This window comes from Pyrgilauda ruficollis, unplaced genomic scaffold (genome assembly GCF_017590135.1).
Source record: "Pyrgilauda ruficollis isolate IOZ18807 unplaced genomic scaffold, ASM1759013v1 scaffold16, whole genome shotgun sequence".
NCBI lineage: Eukaryota > Metazoa > Chordata > Aves > Passeriformes > Passeridae > Pyrgilauda > Pyrgilauda ruficollis.
The window spans coordinates 12292167-12318923 of NW_024514764.1; the positions used below are offsets into that span (position 1 = coordinate 12292167).

The 26757-nt window shown below is 54.3% G+C and overlaps 2 protein-coding genes across 4 annotated transcripts; one reads left to right on the top strand and one right to left on the bottom strand.

Moving 5' to 3' along the window:
- Window positions 1-32: 32 nt before the first annotated feature.
- Window positions 33-5057, top strand: RGS11 (regulator of G protein signaling 11). The gene is made up of 17 exons (XM_041462513.1): window positions 33-112; window positions 920-1016; window positions 1337-1387; window positions 1498-1604; window positions 1707-1758; window positions 1838-1896; window positions 2067-2143; window positions 2262-2343; window positions 2471-2539; window positions 3177-3206; window positions 3290-3351; window positions 3574-3687; window positions 3804-3919; window positions 4260-4347; window positions 4450-4588; window positions 4653-4735; window positions 4808-5057. Exons 1-17 carry the CDS (start codon window positions 53-55, stop codon window positions 4932-4934), a joined length of 1413 nt encoding a protein of 470 aa, XP_041318447.1. The 5' UTR covers window positions 33-52; the 3' UTR covers window positions 4935-5057.
- A 1301-nt stretch (window positions 5058-6358) lies between these two features.
- FAM234A (family with sequence similarity 234 member A) lies at window positions 6359-26644 on the bottom strand. Of its 3 annotated transcripts, none has more exons than XM_041462443.1 (12): window positions 26603-26644; window positions 20432-20734; window positions 19184-19300; window positions 18815-19003; window positions 15146-15276; window positions 12155-12284; window positions 11516-11654; window positions 11093-11233; window positions 10665-10743; window positions 10085-10237; window positions 9188-9290; window positions 6359-9047 (listed from the first exon to the last, which is right to left on the bottom strand). In XM_041462443.1, exons 1-12 carry the CDS (start codon window positions 26637-26639, stop codon window positions 8836-8838), a joined length of 1734 nt encoding a protein of 577 aa, XP_041318377.1. In that variant the 5' UTR covers window positions 26640-26644; the 3' UTR covers window positions 6359-8835. The 3 variants fall into 3 exon arrangements, with proteins under 3 accessions (XP_041318377.1, XP_041318379.1, XP_041318378.1); XM_041462445.1 differs by lacking the exon at window positions 26603-26644 and adding an exon at window positions 25442-25695; XM_041462444.1 differs by lacking the exon at window positions 26603-26644 and adding an exon at window positions 20813-21175.
- Between the last annotated feature and the right edge of the window lie 113 nt (window positions 26645-26757).

The window sequence follows — 26757 nt, forward strand, 5'->3', positions numbered from 1 at the left end:
GGGGCCGGGGCGGGGCCGGGCGGAGAGGAGCGGCGCGGGGCGCGCACCCGCGATGACCATCGGCGGCCCCCGCGGCCGGCACCCCCGCCTCCAGATGCCCTGTCTGCGCAAGGTGAGCGACACCGGCAGCCGCCCCGCGGGGAGGGGGCACCGCGCCGGGACGGGCACTAGCACGGCGGAAACTGGGCACGGCCAACGTGGAGAGCGGGCACCGCGGGCACCCGGTGTTGGGACTGTGGGGATCGGGCACCGGCATCGGGGGGTGGGGGTACCGAGCGCACCGGGCACCGGCACCGTGTGGATCGGGTACCGGGCGCTGGGACTGTGCAGACTGGGGCACCGGCACTGTGTGGATCGGGGACGGGGCGCTGGGACCGTGGGGACCGGACGCTGACACTGCACTGGGTTACGAGGGCATCGGGGCCGCCGGCGGCGCGGGCATGGGATGGCCGGGGACCAGGACCGCCCAGCGTACGCGGGACAGCGGGCACCACCCCGGCGCCGCCATGGGGCACAGGGAACCGCCCCGCGAGGGAATACCCACGGGCAGCGCCCCGGAGCTGCGTGCTCTGCTCCCCCACGCCGGGCTGGAGTGCTGCCAGAGCTCACTCCCCAAAACCGAGGTTCCCCGGGCCAGGGCTGCCCCGAGGATGTCTGCAGCTCCAGCACCACACGCTCGCCCGGCTGTTGGGAGCCACGGTCATGCCAGGCTGTCCCTAGGCTGGGCACAAGGTGCCCTGGAGCACTGCGCAGTTCCAGGCTGTCCCCAGGCTCGGCACTGTGTGCCCCTGTCGGGTTCCGGGGACCTGGGTTGTGTCCAGGTCACAGGGTGCCCGGGGTCACAGTGGGGGGAGCCAGGCTGTGTCCAGGCCCGGAGCCGCCGTCGCGGGGCTGAGCGCAGCCGTTCTTTGCCCGGCAGATGGAGCGGATGATCGTCAGCATGCAGGACCCCGACATGGGCATCAAGATGAGGAACCAGCGCTTGCTCATCACCGTCATTCCCCACGCCATGACAGGTGTGTCCCGGCGATGGGTCTCCCGCGAGGAGCGTGGGGAAGGCGTGCGGGAGCTCCCCGGGTGTCCCCAGCCCTGCAGCAGCGGCCACCGCCGGCCCCCGTGCCGCTCCTCTCCCCGCACCCCGGTGCTCAGCGCTGCAGCTGGGATCAATTATGCATCGGCTGCGCGGGGCGGGGGCTCGCACGTCCTTGGCAGGGCCCTCGTCACCCTGCGTGACCCCTGGCACTGCCATGCTGTGCCAGGTGCCCCAGTGGAGAATCCCTCCATATCCAGTCTGGGGAACCCCACTGCCCCCCGCTAACACAGCCTCCGTCCCTAGGGAACGACATCGTGGAGTGGCTCATCCAGAAGTACGGCATCTCCGAGGAGGGTGAGTGCCCTGGCACAGGCAGCTGGCACCGGGGGGGGGGGGGGGGGGGGGGGGGGGGGGGGGAAATGGGGCTGCCGAGCCTCCACGCAGCCCCCAATCCCTTTCTGCAGAGTCGCTGCACCTCGGCAACCTCATCGTGAAGCACGGCTACATCTACCCGCTCAAAGACCCGCGCAGCCTGGTGCTGCGGGCCGATGAGTCGCCCTACCGCTTCCAGGTACCGCCGCACCGGGGCACGGCACAGCCCAAAGGCCGGGGCTGCCCCGGCTGGGCACCGTGGCACCCCATGGCAGCTCCTCAGCCTCTTCTTCCCCCGCAGACCCCCTATTTCTGGACCAGCACCAAGTGGCCGGCCACGGAGCTGGACTACGGTAGGTGCCGCCGTGCCGCTGGCACCAGCACGGGCTGCGACCCCTCCCAGCGCCTTGAGCGCCGCCGCTTCTCTTGCAGCCATTTACCTGGCCAAGAAGAACATCCGCAAGCAGGGTGATCTGATCGAGCACGAGAAGGTGAGCGGTGCCCTCCTCACAGCTGCGATGTGCTGGGGGAGTCTCGGCTCAGCCAGGAGCGGTGCGCCCCCGTGGCGGGGGACACCGGCTGTCCCTGTGCTGGAGCGGCAGCAGCAGCCGGAGCCAGGCAAGGGGACAGTGCCGCACCGTGCCTACCTGTCACTCCCCAGGACAACTACAACCTCCTGCACAAGCGGATCAACCACACGTGGGACTTCGTGGTGATGCAGGCACGGGAGCAGCTCCGGTGAGTGCGGGCACGGCCGGCACCGCTGCGCCCCGGGGAGCGGCCGGGATGGATGGAGCACCCCTGGGTGCCGGGCAGGCAGGGTGCCAGCACCTCCCCGCTGCCTCTGCACGGCCAGGGCAGCCAAGCAGCGGCGCAAGGGCGACCGCATCGTCATCGACTGCCAGGAACAAGCGTACTGGCTCGTCAACCGGCCCCCGGTGAGCGCGGGGCGGGGGGGCCGGGCTGGAGGTGCAGCCCTGGCACCACTCACAGCCCCGGCCTGAGCAGCGGGGCTGAGGGGTGCAGGGGTTCCCCCCAGCCCCCAGCATGATGCTGTCGTTGCAGCCAGGAGCCCCTAACGTGCTGGAGCAGGGCCCCGAGCGCAGGAACTGCCACACCACCCGTGTCCAGCTGGTGAGTGGGGGTGTCCAGGCACCCCTGGGGCAGCCAGCGGGCACAGGGCACACCCAGTGCCTGTGCCGGGGTGAAGAGCTGCCCCCGTGGGTGCCCATCCATCTCACCCCAGGCTGTGCCCACATTTTGGGGAAAGGGGTGGGCCCCAGTTCTGCTAACATCCATGTGTCCCACACCCCGAGCATGGAGGGTCCGTGTGTTTGTCCTTGCACCCAGCACCCCTCTGTGCCAGCACCTCTGATCCCTGCAGGGGAGCTGTGCTGCATCCTGGGGTGCCAGCAGCAGCCACCAAGCCCTTCCTTGTGTTGTGACCCCACTAATGCTGCCCCAGCACCCCCAGGCTGTCCTCACTAACCACCCACTTTCTCTTCTCTGCGCTGTGCCGTGTCCTCTGCCCACGTAAGTGTCACTAACCTAGCGCTGGTGTCACACTGGGGTGTGGAGGGGGAAGCCAGGGCTCATTCCGTGGGCTGTGCTGGCTGAGCCAGGAGGGCTGGGGGAATGAGGCCAGAGGCCACAGGGATGGGATGCAGAGTCCCGGGGTGGGGACTGGGTGCCTGGATTGTCCAGGGTGGTGGTGGCAGGACAATGTCCTGGTCCCACTGTGCCCTCACCCAGCCCCGTGTGTCTCTTGCAGACCAAGAACATGGATTACTACAAGCGAGAGGTGAGTGGGGAGAGGGGTGGTGGCAGCTCCTGGGGGGCACGAGCTGCCAGGCACCCCAACATCTCCCCTGCGCCTGGCCCCAGATCGAGTACTGCAGGAAGGCCATGGCCAGGACCAGGGTGAAGTCCTCCATCTGCCTTGAGGGGTGAGTGGCAGCAGCTGCCCCAGCCACGGCTGGGTCCCTCTCAGGGTGACAGGGGCACCCACATCCCAGCAGCTGGTGCTGGCACCACTGCACCCCAGCCCTCAGCAGAGGGTGGAGCTGAGGCTCTGCACAGCTTGGGCACATCCCCACCTCATCCCCATCATGTCCCCACGGTGGCTGGGGTTGGTGGCCCTGGTCTCCTCCAGCCACCATTCCTGGCAGGTACGTCAAGTTCAATGAGCAGTATGTGCCCCACGACCCCATCATGTCCGGCTGCCTGCCCAGCAACCCCTGGATCACGGATGACACCACGTACTGGGCCATGAATGCCCCCACGTAAGTGCCCCAGCCCCAGGTGCCCCAGAACCCCAGTCTGCAGGACAGGCTGGTGGGGGCTGTGGGGTCATGCAGGCTCCATAAGCTGCCAGTCCCAATGCCACTGTCACCAACAGAGTGACAACTCCCACAAAGCTGCGCGTGGAGCGCTGGGGCTTCAACTTCAGTGAGCTCATCAACGACCCCCTGGGCCGGGCACAGCTCCTGGAGTTCCTCAAGAAGGAGTTCAGTGGTGAGGGGGCCCAGCCCCAGCCCAGAAACACCTCTGTGTTGGCAGCCCAGACCCACCACTCTGACCCAACACCACCAAACTCACCATGTCCCAGTACTGACTAATCCACTGTCCAATCCCAACACCACCAAACCAACCCACGACCATGTCCTGCCATTCCTCAGCCCAACACCACATCCCAGTACCTCCCAGCTAATCCACCCCAATTTCCCTGGTTCCACTGCCCCAGCTGCCTCTGTCCCACGGGGGCACATGCCCAGCCACGGTGGCCTTTGGGGGTTGCCCATGAGGGGTGCCCAGTGCCGTGTCCCCATTCCCAGCACCATGTCCCCCTCCCCAGCTGAGAACCTGAGCTTCTGGGAGGCATGTGAGGAGCTGCGCTATGGGGAGCAGTCCCGCATCGCCGAGATCGTGGACTCCATCTACCAGTGAGTGCCAGTGGGATCGGGAGGGAAGGTTTGGGGGCGGTCAGGCCGTCACGGGGCCCTGCCCAGGGCGGGCCGGGCTCACCGCCGTCTGTGGCTCCCCAGGCAGTTCCTGGCTCCCGGGGCCACGCGCTGGGTGAACATCGACAGCAAGACGATGGAGCGGACCCTGGAGGGCATCAAGACGCCCCATCGCTACGTGATGGACGATGCCCAGATGCACATCTACATGCTGATGAAGAAGGTGGGTGAGGGCGGGGCTGGGCAGTGCAGGGCTGGGCAGGATCCTGACGTCTCTGCTCGCCCAGGACTCCTACCCACGCTTCCTCAAGTCGGACCTCTACAAGAACCTCCTGGCCGAGGCCATCATTCCCCCGGAGACCAAGAAGCGGTGAGGGCAGGGGACGTCCCGTGGGGCCACCAGGGGTGGTCCCCGCCGGTTCTGACCGCGTTCTACCCGCAGGGTCTTCCCCTTCATGCGCAAACAGCGGCATTCCAGCCCCAGCCCGGCCCTGCTGCTGCCGGCGGGCGATGCCGAGGAGAGGAGCAGGAGCCCTTCCACCGCCCCCGTCCCCGAGGAGGAGAGCTGAGAGCCGCAGCCCCCCGGCAGTACGGGAGCGCCCCGACCCAGCACACCCAGCCCCGCCGCAGGACCCTGCCGGCAGTAGCACTGAAGGAGAGAAGCCATACTCCCCCCAGGCCCCCGGAGCCAGGCTGGCCCCGCCGCAGCCCCCGCTCACGTCCCCACACCCTCCTGTCCCTCGGGGAAGCCGCACCCAGCCGGCCTGGTGCGGGGTCACCCCCTCCTCCCGCCGCCAGCCCGGGCACGACACAGTAAAACTCCCTCGGGAAACACCGGTGGCTCCCGTGGTTTGTGGGGAGGGGGCCAGGGAGGCCTTGGCAGGGTGGGAGGGGCACAAAGCGCTGCCCACTTGTCCGGGCTGGACTGTGAGCTCAGGGCTGGCAGGGACGTCCTCCTCCCACGCCTGCAGAGCCAGCAGTGGAGCAGAGCCGGGACGGACCAGCCCCCCAACACGTGTGCCCATGGCACAGCCAGCACCCACGGATCTGCTTGCTCCGAGGGGCAGCACCAGCCTGGCACGGCTGAGAGGGCACTCAGGCCTTACTGGTGTGCCACCCACACCCTGGGAGGGACAAAAAGGCCTCTGGAATGGGGCTGCCCTGTGGCTGGCAGCTGAGCCACTCTCCTGTCCATGGACTGTTAATCTGAGCAAGGCTGAGGATCTCACGGCAGGATTATTCCCTTCCCGGGAGCACAGCCCCAGCTGCAGAGGATTATCGCTGGTGGTTACATAAAGGAGAGGGGGGCTGATGCCCAGCAGTGCTCAGCCCTGGAACCCAGCCTGCTCCACACGTACCCACAGAGCAGAGCTGGGCACAGCTCCAGCCCCGAAAGGACAAAGAGGTGCCATGCTGTATCCTGGCTAACGAACACCAGGATGCTGGGGATGACATCCTGCCCTGCCGCAGAGCCTGGCACAGAGCAAGGGGCATTCTCAGCTCCGTGCTGGGCAGACAGAGGCCCCTGGGGCAGGGGAAGCTGCTGGAGCCTCGGTCCCAGGATGGAGCTGGGGCCCTCGGTGCTGGCAGCCAGGGGCAGTGACAGATGGTCCCGCGCTGCAGGAGACAGCGCCCGCCACGCGTCTCCCTCCAGCTTGATCCAAATCCAAACCACGGCATGAGATTTTCGTGCTGATGGACTGCAGAGGGAATCTGGGGTGTAAAACCAGGTCACAGAGCCCAGGTGGGGGGCAGGGATGGGCTGGCCCAGCCTCGTTATCTAACTCCAGCCTCTCTCCACATGCTGCCTTTTCCTGGTCCATGACCTGCCTGCAGCAGAACAGGGCAGCAGGCAGCACCTCAGCCATCAAAGCATCACCAGGACTCCTGGATCCCTCCCAAGGAGGGGGGTTCTGCCTTGGGGAGGTCACTCAAAGGGCTGTCAAAAAATCCCAAAGTCTTGTGTAACCTGCAACATCAAAGCAGGGCACCATTTACAAACAATGCAAAAGAGGATTTATTGAAACCATTCCGGTTAGAGCAAGTCCTGTACGGCACAATTTGCAATAAGTTAAAGAACCAAACCAAACAGTCTCAGTGTTAAAAACCACACTAACACATAACACAGTGATATAGCCATTGCCACCCAGATGAGTTATTGAATCAAGGCACAAAGTCATTCATCAAATACTGCAAAAGAACAATTACACAGGAAACAAGCTGGAAACAGACTGGTTTTGTCAAGAAGGTGCTGGTTTGGCACTGATGCGTTTAATTGAGCTGCCACGGCGAAATCTGCTTTTCCAAACTGTCCAGAAACATTACTGGACAACTTAAAGCCAGGAAAGCTCCTCAAAGCTGAAAATCCAGCTCTCCTCCAGGAACATTCAGTGTGCCTGTGGGAAGGTCATGTCTTGGTAGGGATCTGAGGAGGGAGAGTGTCATGAGAACACAGCCCAGGCATTCCCCTTGCTCCCAGCCAGGGGAATCTCAGCAGGAAACAATCCACACCCAGCACTCAGGCTGGGCTCCAGTGCAAGCCCGGGGTCCCCTGCCCTGTGCCCTGTGTCCCAGCTGGCTGAAGGGCTGCCTCAATCCAGCCCTCTTATGGCTGCAACACTGGCACAGAGACCTGGGCAGCTGTCAGGCCTAAGGTGCTGAGCAAAGAGGAAACCCAAGCTGGGGGACACAGCTGGGGAACCTCCCTGCACTCCTGGACTCCCTCAGAAAACAGCTGGGAAGAGAGGCAGAGGGGCAACACAATCATTTTGAGCCCAGGGTGCTTTTGAAGGTTGTGGAGCACTCTGCAGAGAGCATCACTGCCTTCCAGCACAGCTGGACACCCCAGGACTGGCTCCCCTGACTGCCCAGGATACGGGACAGAGGGAGACAGAGCACCCTTCAGGCAGCCACTGGTCAGCTGGAAGCAGGAGGTGTCCAGGCAGCCCAGCTCCCTGTGCTGTCAGCCTGGCAGGGCTGGGGCTGTGGCGTGAGCTGGTGACAGCAGCAGCCCAGTGGCACATTCGGGCTCAGCAGTGGCTGAAGGGAAGAACTGGTGCCTGATGCTGCACATTCCCATCCTACAGTGTTTCTACACATCCCCCAGTGTCAGACTCAGCAAGGGAGGGAGGCACTGGCCAACGCCCCTCCAGCACTGCAGAGCTTGAGAGAGATTATTTTTAGGCCTAGTTTTTATTTTCAGGACTGAGTAGCTGGTTCAAACTGTTTTCAAGGCTCTGCACCTTTTTTCTACAGCCTGCACTGGCACCCATCAGGACAGGGCAGAGCAAACACCTCACGGTGCTACAAGGATCTCGAGGAGAAACATGTCATCTTCACACAGCAACCTGTCCCATCCCCTTGGGATACCAGGCTGGGCAGAGAGCTCGAGGATCCTCACTCAGCATCACTTCAATTCCAAGGGCAGGGAGGCAGCACAGAGCTCCTGCCCACCCCTGGCAACAGGGACAGTGCTTGGAGAAGGCTCCTCAGCAGCTGCAAGGCTGAATGAGGAGGGTGCTAGCACTGCCACTTGGGTACAGGGCTTCCCAGAGCAGCAATCCCAGCTCCCAGAAAAGGTTCAAGTGCAATTCTACTCAACCTAGATCCTCTGGTTCCTTACACCTGGAGAGGTGGTGGTGGCACCTCCAGGGACCAGCCAGCCTGGCCTCAGGGTGGATCTCTCACCATCTATAAGCAGGCTGAGGGAAGGCAGGAACATTGATGCATCCATCAGGTGGGAGACCAGCTCCCTCTCAGTGCCACCAACACTGCACAGCCTGGCTGGGAAGGCAGCAGCAGAGAACACAGACACAGGCAGGCTGGTGACTGCAGAGTAGGACACATGGGGGTGTTCTGGGGAGAAAAGGCCATTTGCTAAGTAGAACGACACTTTAACCTGTGCTTTGCTGGCCCAAGTGACACCAGACACACCACAGCCATAGCTGTGGACACCACACACCCCCCCACTACTGAAGCATGGCCCAAATCCAGGAAAGGGTAATTGCAAATCAACTTGCAGCCAAGCACCTCTCCCCAGCCAGGAGAGCTGACTCAGAAAGGAAATCTAACATCACACAGCAAACTCCACTTCCCAGACATCCAACTCCACTTCTCAGCCATCCCAGAAATCATCAATTCTGGCACCTCAGCAAGCACATGTTTTCCTCCAGACACACTCCTGAGTCAGCACAGTTCTGTGGGCACAGAGGGATGGAGGGGAAAGCCCTCCTCCCTGAGCTGATGACACTTCAGTGGTGGCCAAGCACTGAAGTCCCATCAGCTCTGAGGACGGACACTCTGGCAGCTGCCCCCACAGCCTGGGTGTCCCTAGACACTGGGGGTGCTTCCCTGCCAGCCACACTTTGGTTTGTGGATCAAGAAAGGCAGCTTCCCATGGGAATGCAGGCTCTGGGCTTGTTGAGACAACGGCTGCAGAGCAGGGCAGCCTCTCCCCATTCCCCGTTCAGCTCAATCTCGGCTCTGGAATCGCATCCTGTAGAGGCGGTCACGGATGTGCTGCTCCTCATCCCCGGGCGTGCGGCGCAGCCAGATCACCCTGCTCAGTGCCACATCCTCCTTCAGCTTCCTCTTCATCAGGGACAGGGGGCCTGGCCCCTCGCCGGGCTGGGGGCCCCGCAGCAGCAGATAGCAGGCGTGACGGCTCCGCTCGAACAGCGCCGCTGCAACACGGAGCACACGCAGATGCAGCCTCAGCCTTGTGTGCCTGGACTGCCACCACCCAGCACCTGGACTGCCACCACCCACAGGGGCCAGGAGGGACCAGTGTCCTCCTGCACTGGGCTGCAAGGAGAGGACTCACCACTGAACGCAATGATTTGGTCGGTGCTGTTGCGAAGCTCCAACAGGACATTAGTGTAGGAAGGATGGAAAAGGTACAGCTTCTGGAGAGGAGTTCGGGGTCTCTGCAACCAACAGGACACTATCAGGACACAGACTCACAAGTTATCCCAGAGACAACAGCAGTACCAGGCTCAGCTATTACTCACACTCGACAGGATACACCCAGCCAGACACTCGCCCGTGTCAGCCCGGCTCAGCCTGACCGATGCCATTAGGACAAGTGCTGGGATTTTGCTTACTGCTCTCCTCCCCACCCCAAGCTTCCTGCAGATAGCTGGCCTGTCTGCTGCAGGCAGGAGACAGATTTTTGCCTCAGAGCTGGCAGAGCAAGCAAGGAAAGCAGAGGAAGTTCAGCTGGTGCTTCAGCAGCCTCTGAGACACAAACTGTCACCAGTGCTGCCTGTCACTGCCCTGAGGACTCTGCAAGCAGCTGAGCTGTGCACCGAGGCTGCCTGAGGCTGCCTGGGGCACAGAGAGGATATTTACATGGCCACAGAGATCACTGCATGCAATGCTGCCATGGGAAGCTCCCAGAAAAACAGCAGCAACTCCAGAGATGCCAGGCCAGAAGCCTCCCACCTCACCTACAGTGCCACACCAAGGCAGGGCAGTGACTTTGCTCACAGAGCCACCAATTTAATTTTCTCTACTTAACCAGGCTGAGGATGACAAAAGCTGCCAGTGCCACCACCACCTGCAGGGACACGGCTGTGGACACGGAGCCCACAGCCAGTGCATGAGGCTGCAGTGTCAGTGGCACAGACAGATGGGAATATCAGCACTGTGACAAGGGGGTAACTCCACCCAGCTCTGGCCCAAAGCCTGGAGAAGAGCAGCCCTCAGCAGCAGCACTCACTGTCTCATTGCCTGGCTCCTGGTAGTCTCCCCACACGAGGAAGGCAGAGCGGTGATCCGCAGTGGGAAGTGTGGCTGGGCCGGGGCTCCCTGATCCTGAGTTCAGCTTCAGCTCCCACTGGACTGCTCCAGATTCACTCTCAACAATCATAACCTAACAGGGAAGAAAGAAAAGGAACTCACGACAAAGGCAACTCACAAGCCATGAGAGAGAAGTCAGGTCAGCTGCCTCTCCTCACACTGTCTATGGGAACAAGTATGTGACACATGGGAAGATGAGGAAATATTTGAAGCAGAGCATCACAGAGATGTGAGACCTGGGGTTGGCCATGTTAGAGTAAAATCACAAGTTTTACAGCTACTTCAAGGGATTCAAAGTTCTGTCATTGAAGCCTCTTGCTGAGAAGAGAATTAAAGTGCCTGAGCTGGCTTCAATAACCTGTTGAAAGAGATCCTTTCACAGCTTAAAGCTTCCTAAAATCAGCCAGAGGGAACACATCCCACCAACTGTCCTTGGCTCAATTCCTGCTTGAGCTGTGACATACAGAAAAATGGGAAGTTAAAAGGAAGAAATTTCAAACCTTCTTCCTATTGGGTCCAATCTCACTCTCCAGGACAATACCATGGGCATCAGGTTTGTAGTAACCGAGCAGCGGCTCACTGAGGGAGAGAAAGAGCAGATCTGAACCCCCCCTGATGGCTGGGCACAGTTTGCTTTCCCAGTTGCCTCTATCCTCCCACACCTGCCCTGGTAAGAGATTTGACTGCATAAAATTGGGTTGGCCTGATACCACCCCAACTCTGAGCCCAGCCACATCACAGCAGGCACAAAATGAGAAGCAAAGCTCTGAGCTCCTCCATCCTGAAGCAGCTCCCAGCATTTGAGGGGACACAACACAATAAGCAAGATCAAGATATGAACCAGGCAAAGAAAGAATTTCATCTGCCAGGACATTGCTGTTGCTGGGAACCTGGAAATGCCACACCTAGCCCACAGTGAGAACACTACCTCAAAACACGGGACACATTGAGGGTCCACACAGCGTGGAGATCTTTTGTGTTGATCAGTGTAGCCACCTCCGAGTCCACAACCAAGATGTTGTCCCGTGAGTGCCCAGGAACTGTTGCCAGGTAGTGAATGTCTTCAAATCTGAACAAGGACAGAGAAATTATTAAGCTTTTTAGGCCATGGATGGTTTTACTGTGAAGTTTGGAGTTTTTTTCTCTGCACAGTAAATCCAAACAAGAAACCTCAACATGTTTTCTCTTCTTTTCTGTGAATCCCTGATGAAGCCATTAACACCAACCCTTGTCCTGAACTTTGGTTGTGCTCCTAGTCCAAAAACCACATAGGCAGGAGAGAACAAAGTCCCACCGGGCCATCCTGTCAGGAACCCCCCACTCCACCAGCCTCCAAGACATAACCTCACACCTGAGAAGGGATAAGAGGTGCGTGGCACGGTCAATGTGCTTCTCCCAGTGAGAATCCGGCTGGAAGTTGGGAAGCTTAACTTCCTCCCCAACTACTGTACTGCACAGATCTTCCAGGGAATATGCATAGAGAGAATTCTCTGTGAAAAAAAAAAAAAAAAAAAAAAAAAAAAAAAAAAAAAAAAAAAAAAAAAAAAAAAAAAAAAGGCAAGAATGAAGAATGAGAGAGATAAGTTATCCTGCCCTTGCTCTGAACTCTATGATTTTCCAGATCTGTCAGATCAACTGTATTTTCAGGGCTTGCATCATAGAGTTGTAGTGGTATTTTGAGACTCAAGCCTGCTATTGAATGCTTTTAACATTTTATCTGTTCATAATCCAAGTGTTCCACAGTAATCATTTGCTATAAATGACTGCCTAATCCTTTCATGCTTGACATTTGTTGAATAAAATCACTACAGCACATAACAAACTGCAGTTTAAGCAGAAGCCCCCCCTTCTCTTTGCTCTGAACAGCTCTGACTAGGTGAAAGCTCCACACAGCTTGTAAGAATGCAAAACACACTCTCAGATGATGTTTACTAACCCTGATCTCAGCTACAAACACTCTTTCACACTGAATTCCCAAGCAGAGCTGTACCTGTGTAGAAAAGGAAGTAGGAGGAGGAGTGCAGCTGCAGCCTGACGTAGCGAGCGATGCCATCTACCCTCAGGCTGCCCGTGGAGCCAATCTGCTGGCCAGTTTTTCCTGAACAGATGAAGACCTTCACCTGCACAGGGAAGGGATTACAGACAACAACCAACAAGGTTAAAGCTGGTACCAAACAGCAACTGAATGGGAGCAGCACAGGCTTGGATGGGAAGTCTCTCCCTGGTTTTGGAGGAGTGGGCATGAGTTTGGTGACACCTCTGCCCTGAATTCTTCTGGAAGTTTGAAAACCACTTCCAGCATAGCCACCTGCTCTGAGAATTTGCTACCTCTGTCACCCACCCTCCTTACAGACTGGGACTGTGGAACAGCAGCCCCAACTCTGTAAGGACAGCAAAGATCCATGCAAACCTAAGAGGGAGATGACCTAATGTCAGTAACAATGCAGCACATGGACATGGGAAACTTGGCTTCACAGGGCAGCTCTGCTAAATGTTTTAAGTGCCCTAATCTACTCCTCCTTAGGCTCATGTGAGCCCAAGAAGATAAAAGAGCTGATAGGTTTCTTTCCTTCTACCTTTGTGCAGGGTAACAAAATCCACTAAAAACATTTCACCCAGGAGAATAAAGGTTAAAGTCAGGATCAGATTTAAATGTCTGAGCAACAGTCAGAGTCTAGGGAGTGCAACAGACTTTAGGGACAAGTGAAACATCTGACCAGCAGAAACAGCACCCATCAGAGATGCTGACTCAGGCAGGAACCCTTCCCTCTACCTTGAGAGGGAGGGACTGGAAAGCAAAGGAAATCCAAAGTAAATCTGGAGAGTCTGGCAGGTGAAAAAGGGAGAATGAGAACACAGCTGGAGAGGGAGAACAACATATCCACCAGCTATTCCCAGCCTCCTGCACTGGGAGGAGACACACACCGGCTCTGGTAGACCAGCTGCACCTTTACTGGTCCAGTGGCTGCCCTGGGACAGTGACAGCCAGGGGTATTTACACAGGGAGGGAGAAACACAACATTTTCCTCGCTGCACTGCCAACCCCTCTGTGTTACCACAGCAGATGGATCCCAAAAACCATCACATTTTCTGGGATGTGCTTGTGCTGAAGCTTGCAGCAGGAAGGGGTCAATGGGACTCTCTGGAAACGCTGCCATGTAACCCCTTGCACACAGACCCTTCCACAAACTGCTCACAGCTCTCTCCTTTCAGCTGCAGCCCTTGATAGCACCAAAGCTCCTCTACTTGAGTGCTGAATCTCCATTCTGACCAGCCCTTTCCAAGCTGCAGAGCTCCACCCCAGCTCCTACATTTGCGTGATTCTCAAAAGAGAACATACTTTTTCTTAAGTTGGGAAAGTGCTTGCCAAATCCAGAGGGAGGAAGGGATTTCATACCAAGATAGCAAGAGAGCTAAAATGGAAAACAGATCAAAAGGCGGTCTGGCAGAACAGAGGCTACATTCAAACTTTTCTTGGCCATCTAAGATTAAAAAAACAAAAGTCTTGAGATAACTGGGATAGCGAAAGCAAGGAGGAAAGAAAACAGAGAGAACTGTAGGAGGTGGAGAAGACAGAATTTCTGATGACTGTGGCAACAACAATGCCTTGGACAGCAAAACCCTATTTTCTTAAGGAGGATATTGGCCAAGAAGACCAACGTCACCTGGCTTGCACCAGCCACAGGGTGGCCAGCAGGGCCAAGGAAGTGTTTGTGCCCTTGTACTGGGCATTGGTGAGGCCACACCTTGACTGCTGTGCCCAGTTCTGGACCCCTCGATTCCAAAAGGACACTGAGCTGCTGCAGCAGGTCCAGGGAAGGGAACAGAGCAGGGGAAGGGTCTGGAGCACATGTCCTGTGAGGTGGAATTGAGGGAGCTGTGGGGGGCTCATCCTGGAGAAAAGGAGACTCGGTGGGGACCTTCTCACTCTCCTTAACTTCCTGACAGGAGGGGGAAGCCAGGTGGGAGTCAGGCTCTGCTCCCAGGGAAAAAGGGACAGGACAAAAGGGAATGGCCTCAAGCTGTGACATGAGATGTTCAGGTTGGCCACCAGGAGGAATTTCTTCCCAGAAAGGGCTGTTAAACATTGGAAGAGGCAGCCCAGTGAGGTGGTGGAGTCACCATTGTGGGAGGTGTCCCAGGAAAGCCTGGACGTGGCACTCAGGGCTCTGGGCTGGTGACAAGGCAGGGATCAGTCACCGGTTGGACTCAATGATCTCAGAGGTCTTTTCCAACCTTAATGACTCCATGGCTCTGGAATGAGGACCTGGGGCTCCCACTGCTCCTATCAGACCCAGAGGAGCTGTAACTTGTGTGCTTTGAACAGGACAGAATGGGCATGCAGACAATGCTGTGCCACTCCACCACAGATGCAGATGTTTTAGCAGAAAAACTGTTCTAGCTACATGACTTTCCCCCTCTCAGAAATGGGAGAAGCAATACTTGGAGGGAGATAACACCACCAGCAGCTGTTTCACTAAATGAATTCAGATCAGAATTAACCAGCACAGTGACACTGGGAAGAGCAGTGCAAAGCAGACCACAGGCAGAGAGAGGGAAGGGATCAGAAAAGGGCAGTGCTGGTACAAAAGCACTGACTGTCAGCTGTGCTTTGATCTAAGAGCCAAAGCTGTCAAGATTTGTTCACTTCCACTTCTCTAAGCAGAGAAGCAGAAAACTGCAAGCTCATCTTGCCCCAGCTCACTCCCCAGACAGCACAGGAACATGCAGTGAGGAGAGCACATTGAAAAGGGGGAGGGATTACTGCCCAGCTCTTTGATTTATTTCATTTTTTTAAACCATAAAACACTTGTGCTGATTTGGGAGTACATCTCTGGAGGGTGGGAAAGAACCCACCCCAAACCCACAGAAACCAGAGGCCTCTGGACACTTCCTCTGAGACTACAAGGTGGAAATAAACAGCATTCCTGCCATCCTCTGTGGCAGCCACTGGGCTTATGAGAGCTTCAGGATGACATACCTGGCCTGTTTTAGTAATAAAGATTATCAGGTCCTGAACTCCATCATCATCCACATCTGGAATCACTGATAAAGGAGTCAGCACAGTATAATTAGCTCCAAAGTCACGGGATTGCCTCCACAGAACTTCCCCTGGAACACAGTGGGAAACAGTCATTAGAAGGCTTCTTAGGTTGAAAGGTTATTAATGCTCCTGTTCCAGCCCATCAGGACCACAAACCAGCAACATTTATGCTGATCATGGAGTACTTCCTTGCTTTTCTGCATTCCCAATGAATCCCAGTATCCACAGTTTCATCTTACATTGGAAAGCAAGCCTAGCTGCCTGCAGGAATGCACCCAAACACCCTGAACAGCTTGCTTCCCTTGTGCCTTTGGTTAACAAGCTTCCCAGCATGTTCATGGCATGGAGAAGCCTTTACTGTGATCTAAATTCCTGCTGCTGTGCACTTAAATATGCACAGACATTTTGAGACCATAAAGCAGCTGAATTCTGACCAGTGCTGCTGCAACTCCTGGCAGAACCTTCTTTGCTGCAACTTGCCTCCTGCAGATGTTCCTGCAGATGTTTCCTCACTGACATGACCAGCCACAGCTCAGACCACATCCCACCTCTCCCTTGTTTGAAGAACACACACACCCCAAACTTGTTTGTAAACTGAGGTAACAAAGCTCTGCTTTTTAAAAAAAAACAGGGGGTGGCTGGTGTGGGCTTCTCTTCAACAGCTCCAGACCAGCTGAGTGGCTCTATCCATCCATTGTCCATGGCTGTGGGCTACTTTGTGGAATCTGCAGTGGAATCTGGCAGGGAGGACACTGCTGGGGGGGTTTTCTTTCTAATGAACACTTCAGTGTCTGATTAGGTGCTCCCAGGGCAAATGTTTACCCTCCCCTTTATCCAGCATCACACACAGTAATTATCATTTCAGGAATGCAAAGTAATCATCTGTTCTTTGTCAGGAAGGCAGCTGGACTGAAAGCCAAGGAATTACTACTTGATGCCATCTGCAATAATTTCAGGCAGGCTGTATTTCTAGTAGAAATGCTTCAAAGCTTTTACTGCAAAGCTGAAAAAACCACTTGGATTTGTTACTATGACAACAGATGTGAAGTGAAGAGAGCAGATTTCCTAGTTTCCTTAGGAAATCATGGGAAGGCAAAGAATTTTGCCCTCGAAGAAAATAAGCAGGCAGAGGAAGAAGAGAAGTTTTAAATTACCACATTCTAGCTTCAGGACTGTTCAAAGGTAAAGAGTAAGACCAGGCTAATGAAATTCACTTGTCAGTGAATTTCTAGGCTCTAATTTTCCAGGCTCTAATCTTTTGTAGTTAGACAGCTGACAGAGTTTGGGAGAAAATATCTTATTCTCTTAAAAGAACAGTCTGAGTTAAGAGAAACAGGTGACACTGAGCTGGATTCAACACCAAGCACTTGAGAAGTTTTCCACGCTCTAACCCAGCCCAGAGAGAGCACAGAAAGCAGCCCTCTCCTGCTCCCTCAGCAGGAGATGGGACTGTCATGTCTGACATCTGCAGTGCCACGGCGCTTCCTCAGAGCCCGGGGTCACAGCAAGAGGAGCCGAGATGGAAATCAGGCAAGTGCCTAGACTGCAAATCTAACCTGGGTGAAAGGTTGGATTTTTTTGGTCTGGAAGGAATAATAAAATCAGAACTCAGAAGACTGAGCTCAGCTCTCACTTCAAGCAGACGCAGAGGACACAGAAACTTTTCTCCCTGTCAGATGTTCTCCAGGTTGGAGTTCTGGTTTATTTATTTAGTGATTTCTCACACAGAAGCAGTTCCATCATCTGATCATCATGGTGCCCTTTCTGCTCAATCCCCCAGGAGACCAGAACCACCCACAGGGCTCACTGTTCAGGCTGCTGGAGGATCGGATGAAGAGAGAAGGTGTAACAAAACTCTTACTCCTGTCCTCTTTCTAGAGACTCTGCCTCAGGCTAAGGCAGAGATGGAATAATGCACAGCTACAAAGACTTTTGCTTTGACCTGGAACAGTTAATCTTAAGCTCCTGTGTGTCCCAGTTTGCTGGCAAGATAAACACATAGGAATGTTAGATGTCCCACACAAACAGGAGCATGCACCCCTACGCTTCCCTTCCTGCCCACTCTGGTCACTCCTTGTGGCAATGAAGAAAGCAGGACTTAACACAACTTCAACTGATAAAAAACAACTTTATCAGCATTTAAAGATCAAAACCACATCAGACACATTCAATGATAATCTGCCTATCTCTCCTTCAATCTTCCTACAGGCAGGGGCTAGACAGCCTGAGAGCCCTGGAATCTCACCAAATCCTCCACGATGATGAATCATTAACAGCTAAAGATTGTGCTGGCTACTGTTTTTAGCACACTGTGATGTAAGTTAGACTTTGCCTCTTTGAATACATTTAGCCTATTTAAATACATTTTATTCTGCTCTGCCCTCCTAACCCCCAGTCAGCTAAACTCAGAAACCATTTTTAACCTACTTAATAGCAAAAAGGCATTAAATACATAAACTCCTGGCTTATTCACTTCTCTGTCTGATGCATTTTTTCCTCTCTTGCTTTGAAGTTATCTATGGAATGTTTTCTTCACTGTATTGCTGTGACCTGTAGCTTAGCCTGGCTCCTTCTCTCCACACTTGCCTTTATGGCTGTCTTTAGTTACAAGCCTTTGGCTCCACAGCCAACTTTCTACACTTTGACCTGAAAGTAACTACTTCATTAATAGTCTAAAAATAACCTGCGCTAAAGCCTGCACATGAGGGAAATGGTGATAAGAGGTCTCTGCTGGTACAGAAACTTTCTAGCTCTGTGTGTATCTACACTTCCATCTATACACTAGAAATTAAAAGCTACACCTGATTTTCCTCAGATTCCTTAGATCTGTACCTCTTGCTATTTCTTTTTTCCAATTTTTGGAAAACAGGGTGTGAGGGGTTTAATACCAGATACAAAGGATGGGATCCTAGGAAGAACATATATTGTTTAGACCTTTGAAACAATGGCCTCCAAAATGGAAATGTATTTTAGGCTTCACCAGCAAGGAGGGTTCAAGGTGCAGCAGATGATCACTGTTCCTAAAGTAGTACAGGCACTCCTTACCCCCACCCACGTTAGGCAAGATGACGATGATGAATTTCTCCACCTCTAAGTTTAGAAAGGAAGAAACCTTTCCAGAGGAACTAGGCAGAATCGTAGACTACTGAAACAGACTGGCAAGCACTTATCCTAAGTGCTCTCCTTGACAACTTTAAAATCATAAATGCCTAGAACTCCCACTCCTCCTGCCACAGCAGGCACTCCTGGCACGCACACACAAGTAACTGGGAAACGTTGCAGGTGCAGGTTTGTGTCTAACCCTGGGAGTATAAAGTAACACAGCTAGTGACTGCTCCTCCTGTTTCAAAAGCTGTTGGAACCTGGTCTTATGAAACAGTGGCTGGCACAAACCCCCACCAAACCTTTGGAACAGCGAGGCTGAGAGCACGAGCTCCTCAACGCCCAGCAAGCGGCCCTGGCAAGGCTTCCCAGATAATAAATACCCCGTGCCCATTGTTCATGTACCAGCCAGTCACGTCACACTGACGTCCCCCCTGGGGCCACCAGGCGAGGAAAGCAAGCGGCCCATCCCCTGTGTGGCAGCAGGGCTCTGCAGGCACTCACCTGTGCTCAGGCTGACGGCTGTAAGGGACAGTGGCTTCTCCACCACGAGGCAGCCCGGGGCTGCTGCCGTGCCCAGCTGCTGGATGCCACACTGCAGCCACTGCACGTCCTCTGCAGCAGGGCTCTCCCAGAGCACGCTGCCATTCGTGCCAGACACCGCAGCGAGGAAGGCACAGGGAGACGGCAGCCCTGGGGACAAGAGGGATCAGAGGGAGCTGTCCCTGCAGCCATCTTTGCTGCCCTGCAGCACCCAGGACTCACCTGGGACTCACCCAGCTCCTCTCCCCACCCAGCTTTCTCTCCCAGTCACTAACTGGAACTGGAAGAGAAAGGACAGCCCTCACTAGAAGGTGTTTTTGGATCAGGTACCTTCATCCACACAGGACATGTTGAATCTGCTGCTGCCATTGCTGGATTTGAAAGCAAAGAGCACATCTTGTACTTTGTCTTCATTCATGTCTTCTATAGCAAGGAACGGGTAGGGCTCTGCAAGAGAACACGAGCCAGGCTCTGGTGAGGATTTCCTTAGCCCACAGCAGAGAAAGTTGGAGCAAAACACAAATTCCTAGAGACCTACTCACTGCCTCCATCCTGGACAGTGTAACATCAGGACAAATTGCCTTTTATATTAAAAAAGTCACATACACAAGTACCAAGGACAGGAAGTTAGTGCCAAACAATTTTTTCAATTTGCTACTCCCCAGAGGATGTCTTTTTTAAGAGGCAAGCAGCCAGAATTTGAACTATGCTGAACAAAGAACAACTGTGATCTTGGAGTAGGGCTGCTATTCTCAAGGTATAAAGAAGCCCCAGCCAAGCCCCACAAAACCCAGATACTCCATCTTCCTATCAGCCGAAAGCAGTTTTCCTGAGCTCAGAGTAGCAGCACCTGGGGTGTCTGCAGCACCACACGCAGCTCAGCCCCTGCTGTGAGCACTATCTCTGCATTTACAGCACATCCAGCACAACCTACTGCACACAAGATTAAAGAAAAGCTATCCCAGAAGTGACTGCCGAGCCACTGGGGAGCAGGACCCAGTCTGAAGAGCCAAGTAAAGCATCAGGATAAAAATAGCTATAATAACTACAGAGCAATTTATTAAAAAAACAAGATGGAATTATTCTTCTTCCCTTCCTGTTGGCCATGGGGAAAAGGGAGAAAGTCAAAGTGACAGAGGAAAAAATGCCTAATTGCCTCCAACCTCAGCTTGAACTCCAAAGGAACATTTTAAAGAGCAAGCTTCAACAGAGGTTTATTCCCAGATACCTTTTTTTTTGTTTGTTTGTTTGGGTTTTTTTTTTTTTTTGGTTTGTTTGTTTTTTTGGTTTTTTTTTTGTTTTGTTTCTGGTGGTAGAGGCCAGCCTGCTACCTTGTTACCACTTCAGAGCAGCATCTAATTTCTCCACTAGATCCTGTAAACACCTCCTGGAAGGCCACTCCAATTATGCTGGGCCATTGCTTATCCAGGTCAGGTATTCACAGCTCTGGCTCCCAAGGGCTGCATCCCTGCAGGTCTGGCTCCACGCTGTGCTTAGGTAGAAGCCCACAACCCAAATCCATGACACAGAAAGGAAAAGGACTCTTGGTAAGTATTTATTCTGCTGCAGCAAGCTCACCTGCGTTGTTGTAGTATTGGAACCATGTTCTTTCTGAAACTGGCCTCTCTGGGCAGGGAATGATAAAGGAGAAAGCAAACACAATGATCAGGCAGAGGAACAGGGAGATGAAGAAGGCAGCAGTGCGCCACCGGGACAGCCGGGACAGCCCCGAGGACTTGATAATCCTCCTCTCCACGTAGTTTTCATGGTTCTCCTGAGCTTTTACATCCTCAGTCTTCAGAGGGTGGATCTCAGCTTCTGAGTCCTTGTTATCCATCACAGCCCATTCATTGGTATTCAGACACCCTCCTCCTCCTTCACCTGCAACAATGGAAAAATAAGTTAAAATACATTTTGAAATATATTTTAAAAACACAAATTAAAATGTTCTGTTATTACCTGATATTCACACTGGAAACATTTAATGAGAGGTGAGCAAACCAGTGTATTGTCACAGAGCTGGGTACAACACACTGCTGGTGCTGGAGGTCTCCCACACAGAGTTCAGGGAATGCAGGAACAGCACTAATTCTTCCCCAGAGGAGGAAATCAGCTCTGCTGGAGCTGCACAAAGAAGGCTACAGACCCCACGCAGAAAGGACTGACTGGTCTGCAGGTCTCCCTCAAGAAAAACACCCCAAAAGCTCCTTTTGTTGCAAAGACTTGTTGCCACCTCCCATGTCTGTCAGCCTGGCTCCCAGCTGGAGAGGTGAAAGGAAACACTTGTGACCTTTATATCCCAACATAAGGCTGTTCTCCACTGTAAACGTGCACTTGAGCTTCCCCAGGAGAGAGAAACAAACACCAGAGTATTCTGTATAGGAGCAAACCAAACCTTCAACACCTGCTGACATGAGAAACCACTGGGTAAGTTCAGCAACCCAGCCCTGCAGAAGGCAGGATGCAGAAGGCAGCCCTGCAGAAAAAGTAGTGATGACTTCCCTCCCCAGAGAAAAACAAGGCAGGAGCTGAGACTAAAATCAGGCAAATCTGATTTCATCAGAGTGGAAGAGTTACCAGCTGCTGTTTTAGCTTCTCCTGCTACAAATCATAACCTTGGGCTACAACTACAATAAGCAGAGGGGTTCTGTGCTAATTTGCTACAGAAAGGGGGAGAAAGAGCCCTAGTTAGTTAGAGGAGCTTTTAAGTCATTACCCACAACAACAGTAAAAATCCATGTTTTATACAGATTCTCTGATAGTGCTTCTTTAAAAAAATACCACAAAGGAAGAAATAAAGAATAACACATTCCAGTAGGCTTGGAAAAAGCTGCTTGACAGTGTTATGAAAAGTTTTATCAGAGTAAATAACCACGACAACCACGCCAATTTTCCATGGCTGTGCCCCAGCAGTCACGTGTCTGGTTTGTGCACTGCAGCCATTTACTTCCCCAGCAGAAAAGAGCTAAAAGTCAGCACCAACACAGTGCAGAGCATGGCATTTCAACAGCAACAGGGCTCACTGTGTCTCACATTTCTACCCAAGCTCATTTACAGGTTCTGTGAAACACAAGCTGAGTCACCCTGGGGAGGCTCAGCTCCTTCAAGCAGCTGTGGCTCCCCAGGCTGTCCCTGTCCCACTGCAGAGGCCTCTTCTCTTCTGGGTACAAATCACAGGGGGACAGTTCCATGGCAAGGCAACCCTGAGGCACAGAACCAGCAGGTCAGCCTGGCACTGCCAGCCCTTTAACCTCAGAGCCTGCTGCACTTAAAAGCACTTACTGCCACCTGAGCACTCTGGCATTTGTTCTACATCAAGTACAGGATGTCACTCCAGATAATTTAATTCAACCTGCACAATACCACGCAAATGAATCAATAATGCAGAAGTTGCATCTTACTCCAAAGATCTTACTCCAAGGATTTTATCTGCCCTTCTTATCAGCCCACCAGCCACACCAGGGACACCCACACAAGCCTGGCTGTTCCCAGACCAACAGCAGGCACTTGATGTGTAGAAAGGCTCCAGATGGAAAGGGGAACAACAGATCAAGTGGTGCTTTCAGCCTCTGCCCGAGCTGAGCATTGCTCTTTTAGTGCACCAGGCCTTGAGCAGGTTCAAGGTACAAGGATCCAGGCACAGGCTGAGCAAATGATTTACTGGCACAAAGCAGCCACGGCCACAGCGATGGGGACAGTGGCAGGAGTGAGTTACGTGACCTCCCCGGTGCTGGGGCAGCTGGCTCCTGTGTCCCTGCAGTGCCCATCTCCAGCAGCATGGAGAGGGGGACCTTCTAAAAACCAGCACCCACAGCATGGGCTGCAACAGGGCTCCAGCACAATCCCAGCAGCCTCCCCAGCACGGCCCCCCAGTATGGAGCTGGGAAAGATCCAGGGCTTACCAGTAGCTGTGAGACTTCCCAAAAGGAACCAACCCCAGGTTTCTCCCATCTCTGTCCAAAAGCATTGATGGCATATTTTTATGACTCACTATAAATCTCAGCACCATCATCTAGACTGGGATGAGAACACTAAAAAAGCAGTAATTATCCTGACAACCCCAGTAATTCCCCTCTTTTCTGCAGCGATGACCCCACGGAGCCACCGAGCACAAAGAGCCCTCAATGCCTTTAAAGCAATTCTCTCTCTTTTCTTTCAGGGTTTGAATAATGCCCTTTGCACCCCTGCCAGAGCAGAGGCGGTGCCAGAACGAGGACCACGAAGGTCAATGGCCAAGACTCAAACAATGCAGGAAAGCCCAGTGCCTGCTGCTGCCAAAGTGCATGCTGGCAGCATGTGGAATGGCCTGAGCTCAACAACAAAGAGGGCTGGTAATCAGTTTAATTGAAGACAAGCAGAAAATGATAGTGTGCATCTGAGATGGTTTTACTGTCCTCTAGCAGCTGACATCTTGTCTCCCGCTGGAAGAGGACACAAAATAACTCAGCTGGGAAGCTCAATGCATCCAGGCACCTTTCAGGGGAGCAGGCAGTGACAGGATTCCCTGTTGCTGCAGTGTGACACACACTACCTGCAGTACATCTGGGGACAGGAGAAAACATGGGAGAAAGACCTTGTAGAATGAGAAATAATTAGAAAACACATGTGACAAACCCAAACTGAACCCACACAGCAGTGTGGCAGCACAGCCAGGATCGGCATCTCAGACTCAGCTTTAAAGGTTGCTTCCCCCAGCCATGGGATGAGCTGGGAGCAGTCCCCAGCCCAAGCTGAGGGGGAACTAACATCCCTTCCTGTACCACAGCAACAACAGGGACAGGACAAACAGCTGTACTCACCTTCACTCTCCTGTTTCCTGAAGCCAGAGTGCAGATTTACAGATCTGATCTGCCTCAAAGCAGCAACCCTTGCACAGCTAAACCCAAGGGACAAACCATCAGCAGCAGTCAGACAGAACTGCTGACAAGAACAGAGAGCCACAGACAGTCAGGTGGATGAAGACTGGTGACAGAAACCATTTAAGGATCTGTGCACTGGAAAGGTTTAACTCATTTTCCACTCATAAAACACCAAACCACAGCATCTGGAACGTCACCAGGCACCAGCTCTTCCCAGAAAATTTTTAGCAATATACTGTAACTTAGATTTGATGTTCAACACATTTTTATCTTCCACAGAATGATGAAATCAGGTTCTGACTGGACATTTTAGGACCTCAAACACAGCATTTGGCTGGTTTGGTTCTGTTTGGTTGGTTAGTTCAAATACCTCAGAGGTTTCCTTCCTGTCAGCCAGAAATTGTTGAAGCTCCAAGCTGCAATCAATAAAGACAAAAACAGCCAGGTTTTGCTCTGAATAAGATGCAACATTCCCATCACAGCTATTTTCCACGAGAAGACTGTTGGGTTTTGATCCCATGCACACTGTGACACTGCAGCAAACTCACTGGGCAGTCACCTGCTGTGACATTCAGTCTCGGGTCATTTGTTCCTTTTTCTGCAGTCCCACTTGCATCAGGACAAGAAAAAATAACATTTCCCAAGATTTCCCAAAATGAGCTCTGCTCCCCCAAAGACACTCAGGCTGCATGCTGCACTCAAGCTTATCATTTTGCTGGGTCATCTGCTGCTCACAGCTCCTTCCTGACACCAGGTCACAGCCAAGGGCTGGCTGGGGACACTGACCCGAGGAGACCATCCCTGTCTGACAGGGCACCTCTGCTCCTGGCATGTCCCTAAGGCCTTTCTGAGGACACAGCCTGTAATCCAAACCCCACCAACCAGACTGGTGTGGCCATGGCACAGGTTTCCCAGAGAATTCGTGGCTGCCCCATCCCTGGAAGTGTACAAGGCTGGGCTGGACAGGGCTTGGAGCAGCCTGGATAGCGGAGGGTGTCCCTGCCCATGGCACTGGGTGGGAGGAAATGAGCTTGAAGGTCCCTTCCAAATCAAACCATTCTGGGATTCTCCTGCTGGAGCTGTCCTTAGGTTCTTCTGAAATGACATTTAACCCTCCAGTGCAGACACAGAGTGTGCCACAGAGCACTCACAGCAACGGAATTAGAAACTCCTCCAGAGCAAAACTACCTTGCAATGTGATACATCTGTCATTTGTAGGAGAAAACTCTTATCCAGGGCAGTTTTCACTACAGACAGGAGCTCAAATACAGAAACTCAAACTGTTCAGAGAAGAGCAAAACAAAACCCAGAATTATTTCCATGAGAGCAATGGGAAGATCAAAATTTTAAGATGAAGAACAGCATTAAAGCTGCATGGAACTGATTACAGGTCAGGCCAGTAATAACAACTGTGCTGAAGAAACACCAGCCATTTATCATCCCTGGCCTTACAAGCTCCACTGCATCCAAGCCACTCCTCTCAGCAACTGCTGCAGATCCCTTGTGCCAAGTCCAAGGGCAGCTGTCAGCAGGGTGCTTGAAGCTCCCAAACCACAGACACCCCCACCTCACCCACAGGGCTCCCCTCTTGCCTCAGAAGCACAGTGACATCCCTCACTGCCAGACACTGAGCACACAAGGTACTCTGGAGATATCTCTGTGCATGAAAACCCTCTGGAAAAGGCTGTGGTCATTTCATGTGGGTTTATTCAAAAGACAAAAAAAGTACCTTTTTTAGGTGGGGCACTCAGTCTACAAGTCAGAATTCCATGCTGCCTCCTGCACAGCCTGGAGAGATTTATGGCAGTGAGAAAGGAGTGTTCAAAGGCCAGGTTGGATGGGATTTGAAGCTGGTAGAAGGTATCCCTGCCCACGGAGCAAGACAATCTTTATGGTCCCTTCAAAGCATTCCATGATCCTACGAAACAAGGGCCCTCCTCCAGATGCTGTTGTCCTTCACAGCCACCTTGAAGAGAAACCACTCTTCCCCCCACCAGAAATGGAATTTTTCTTTCTGTCACTTACAGGCACACAGAGCAAAGCTCCCTCATAACACATCCATCCCTGCGGAGCCCCTGAGCTCCAAAGGCAGCCCAATCCTGCCCTGGTACCGCGAAGGGCTGGCTCCAGTCCCTCCCGGCAGGACAGGCTGCCCCTCTCTCTCCCAGCTGTCACACAAGATGTTTCTGCCTTACAAAATAAGGAGAAAAGGCTGGAAATGAGGTTGGAGTTGAACACATTGCAGTGTTGGCGTTTCGGCAAGAAGCCCTGTAATTCACGGCTGCAGACAGGCTGGTGGGCTCGGGGCTTTGGCCCTGCCCAGGAGGAGAGTGCGGGGCTGCAGAGTGAGGGGCTCGCTCGGGCTCAAGCACAGCCCCGCAGCCCCCGGGGCTGCGTGAGCAACGCCCCAGGAGCCCTCGCAGCCGCCAGCCTCGGCACAAGGGAGCTCGGATCAAAGGCGGCAGCCTGGGCTCTGGAAAAGAGGATTAAATTCTTTCCCAGGCTTCTCGCTGTGGTTTGGGGGCACATCCTGAGCAGCTCAAGGCGGACAAACCCCGAGCCGGCAGGGAAGGCCGCAGGGCCGGGCTGCGAGCGCTGACAGCCGCGGGCTCGCACCGGCCCGTCAACGGCCCCGGCCCCGCGGCTGCCCCCAGCCCAGCGCTGCCGCTGCCAGCCCCACGCTCCCGGAGCGGCGGCAGCGGGGACGCTTCGGGAGCCGGCTCCGCTCCCCGAACGCCCGGTGACAGCGCGGGGACGCGGCCCGTGGACGCGGCCGTGTTCTCGGTGCGCACCCACGGAGGCGTCAGGGGCCCATCGTGCGCCGGGAGCGGCCCGGGGCACCAACCCGAGTCCCCCGGCCCGGCCCCCGCCCGCCCCGCTCCGCACTCACCCCGCGCCGCCGCCGCCGCCGTCACTTCCGCCTCCATCCCCGCCTCCGCCCGGCGGAAGTGACGTCATGGCGCAGGGCGCGCTTCCGCTCGGTGCGGCGGGGCCCGGCCCGTCCGGTTTCGGCGGCGGCGCGGGCGGAGAACCCGCAAGAACGAG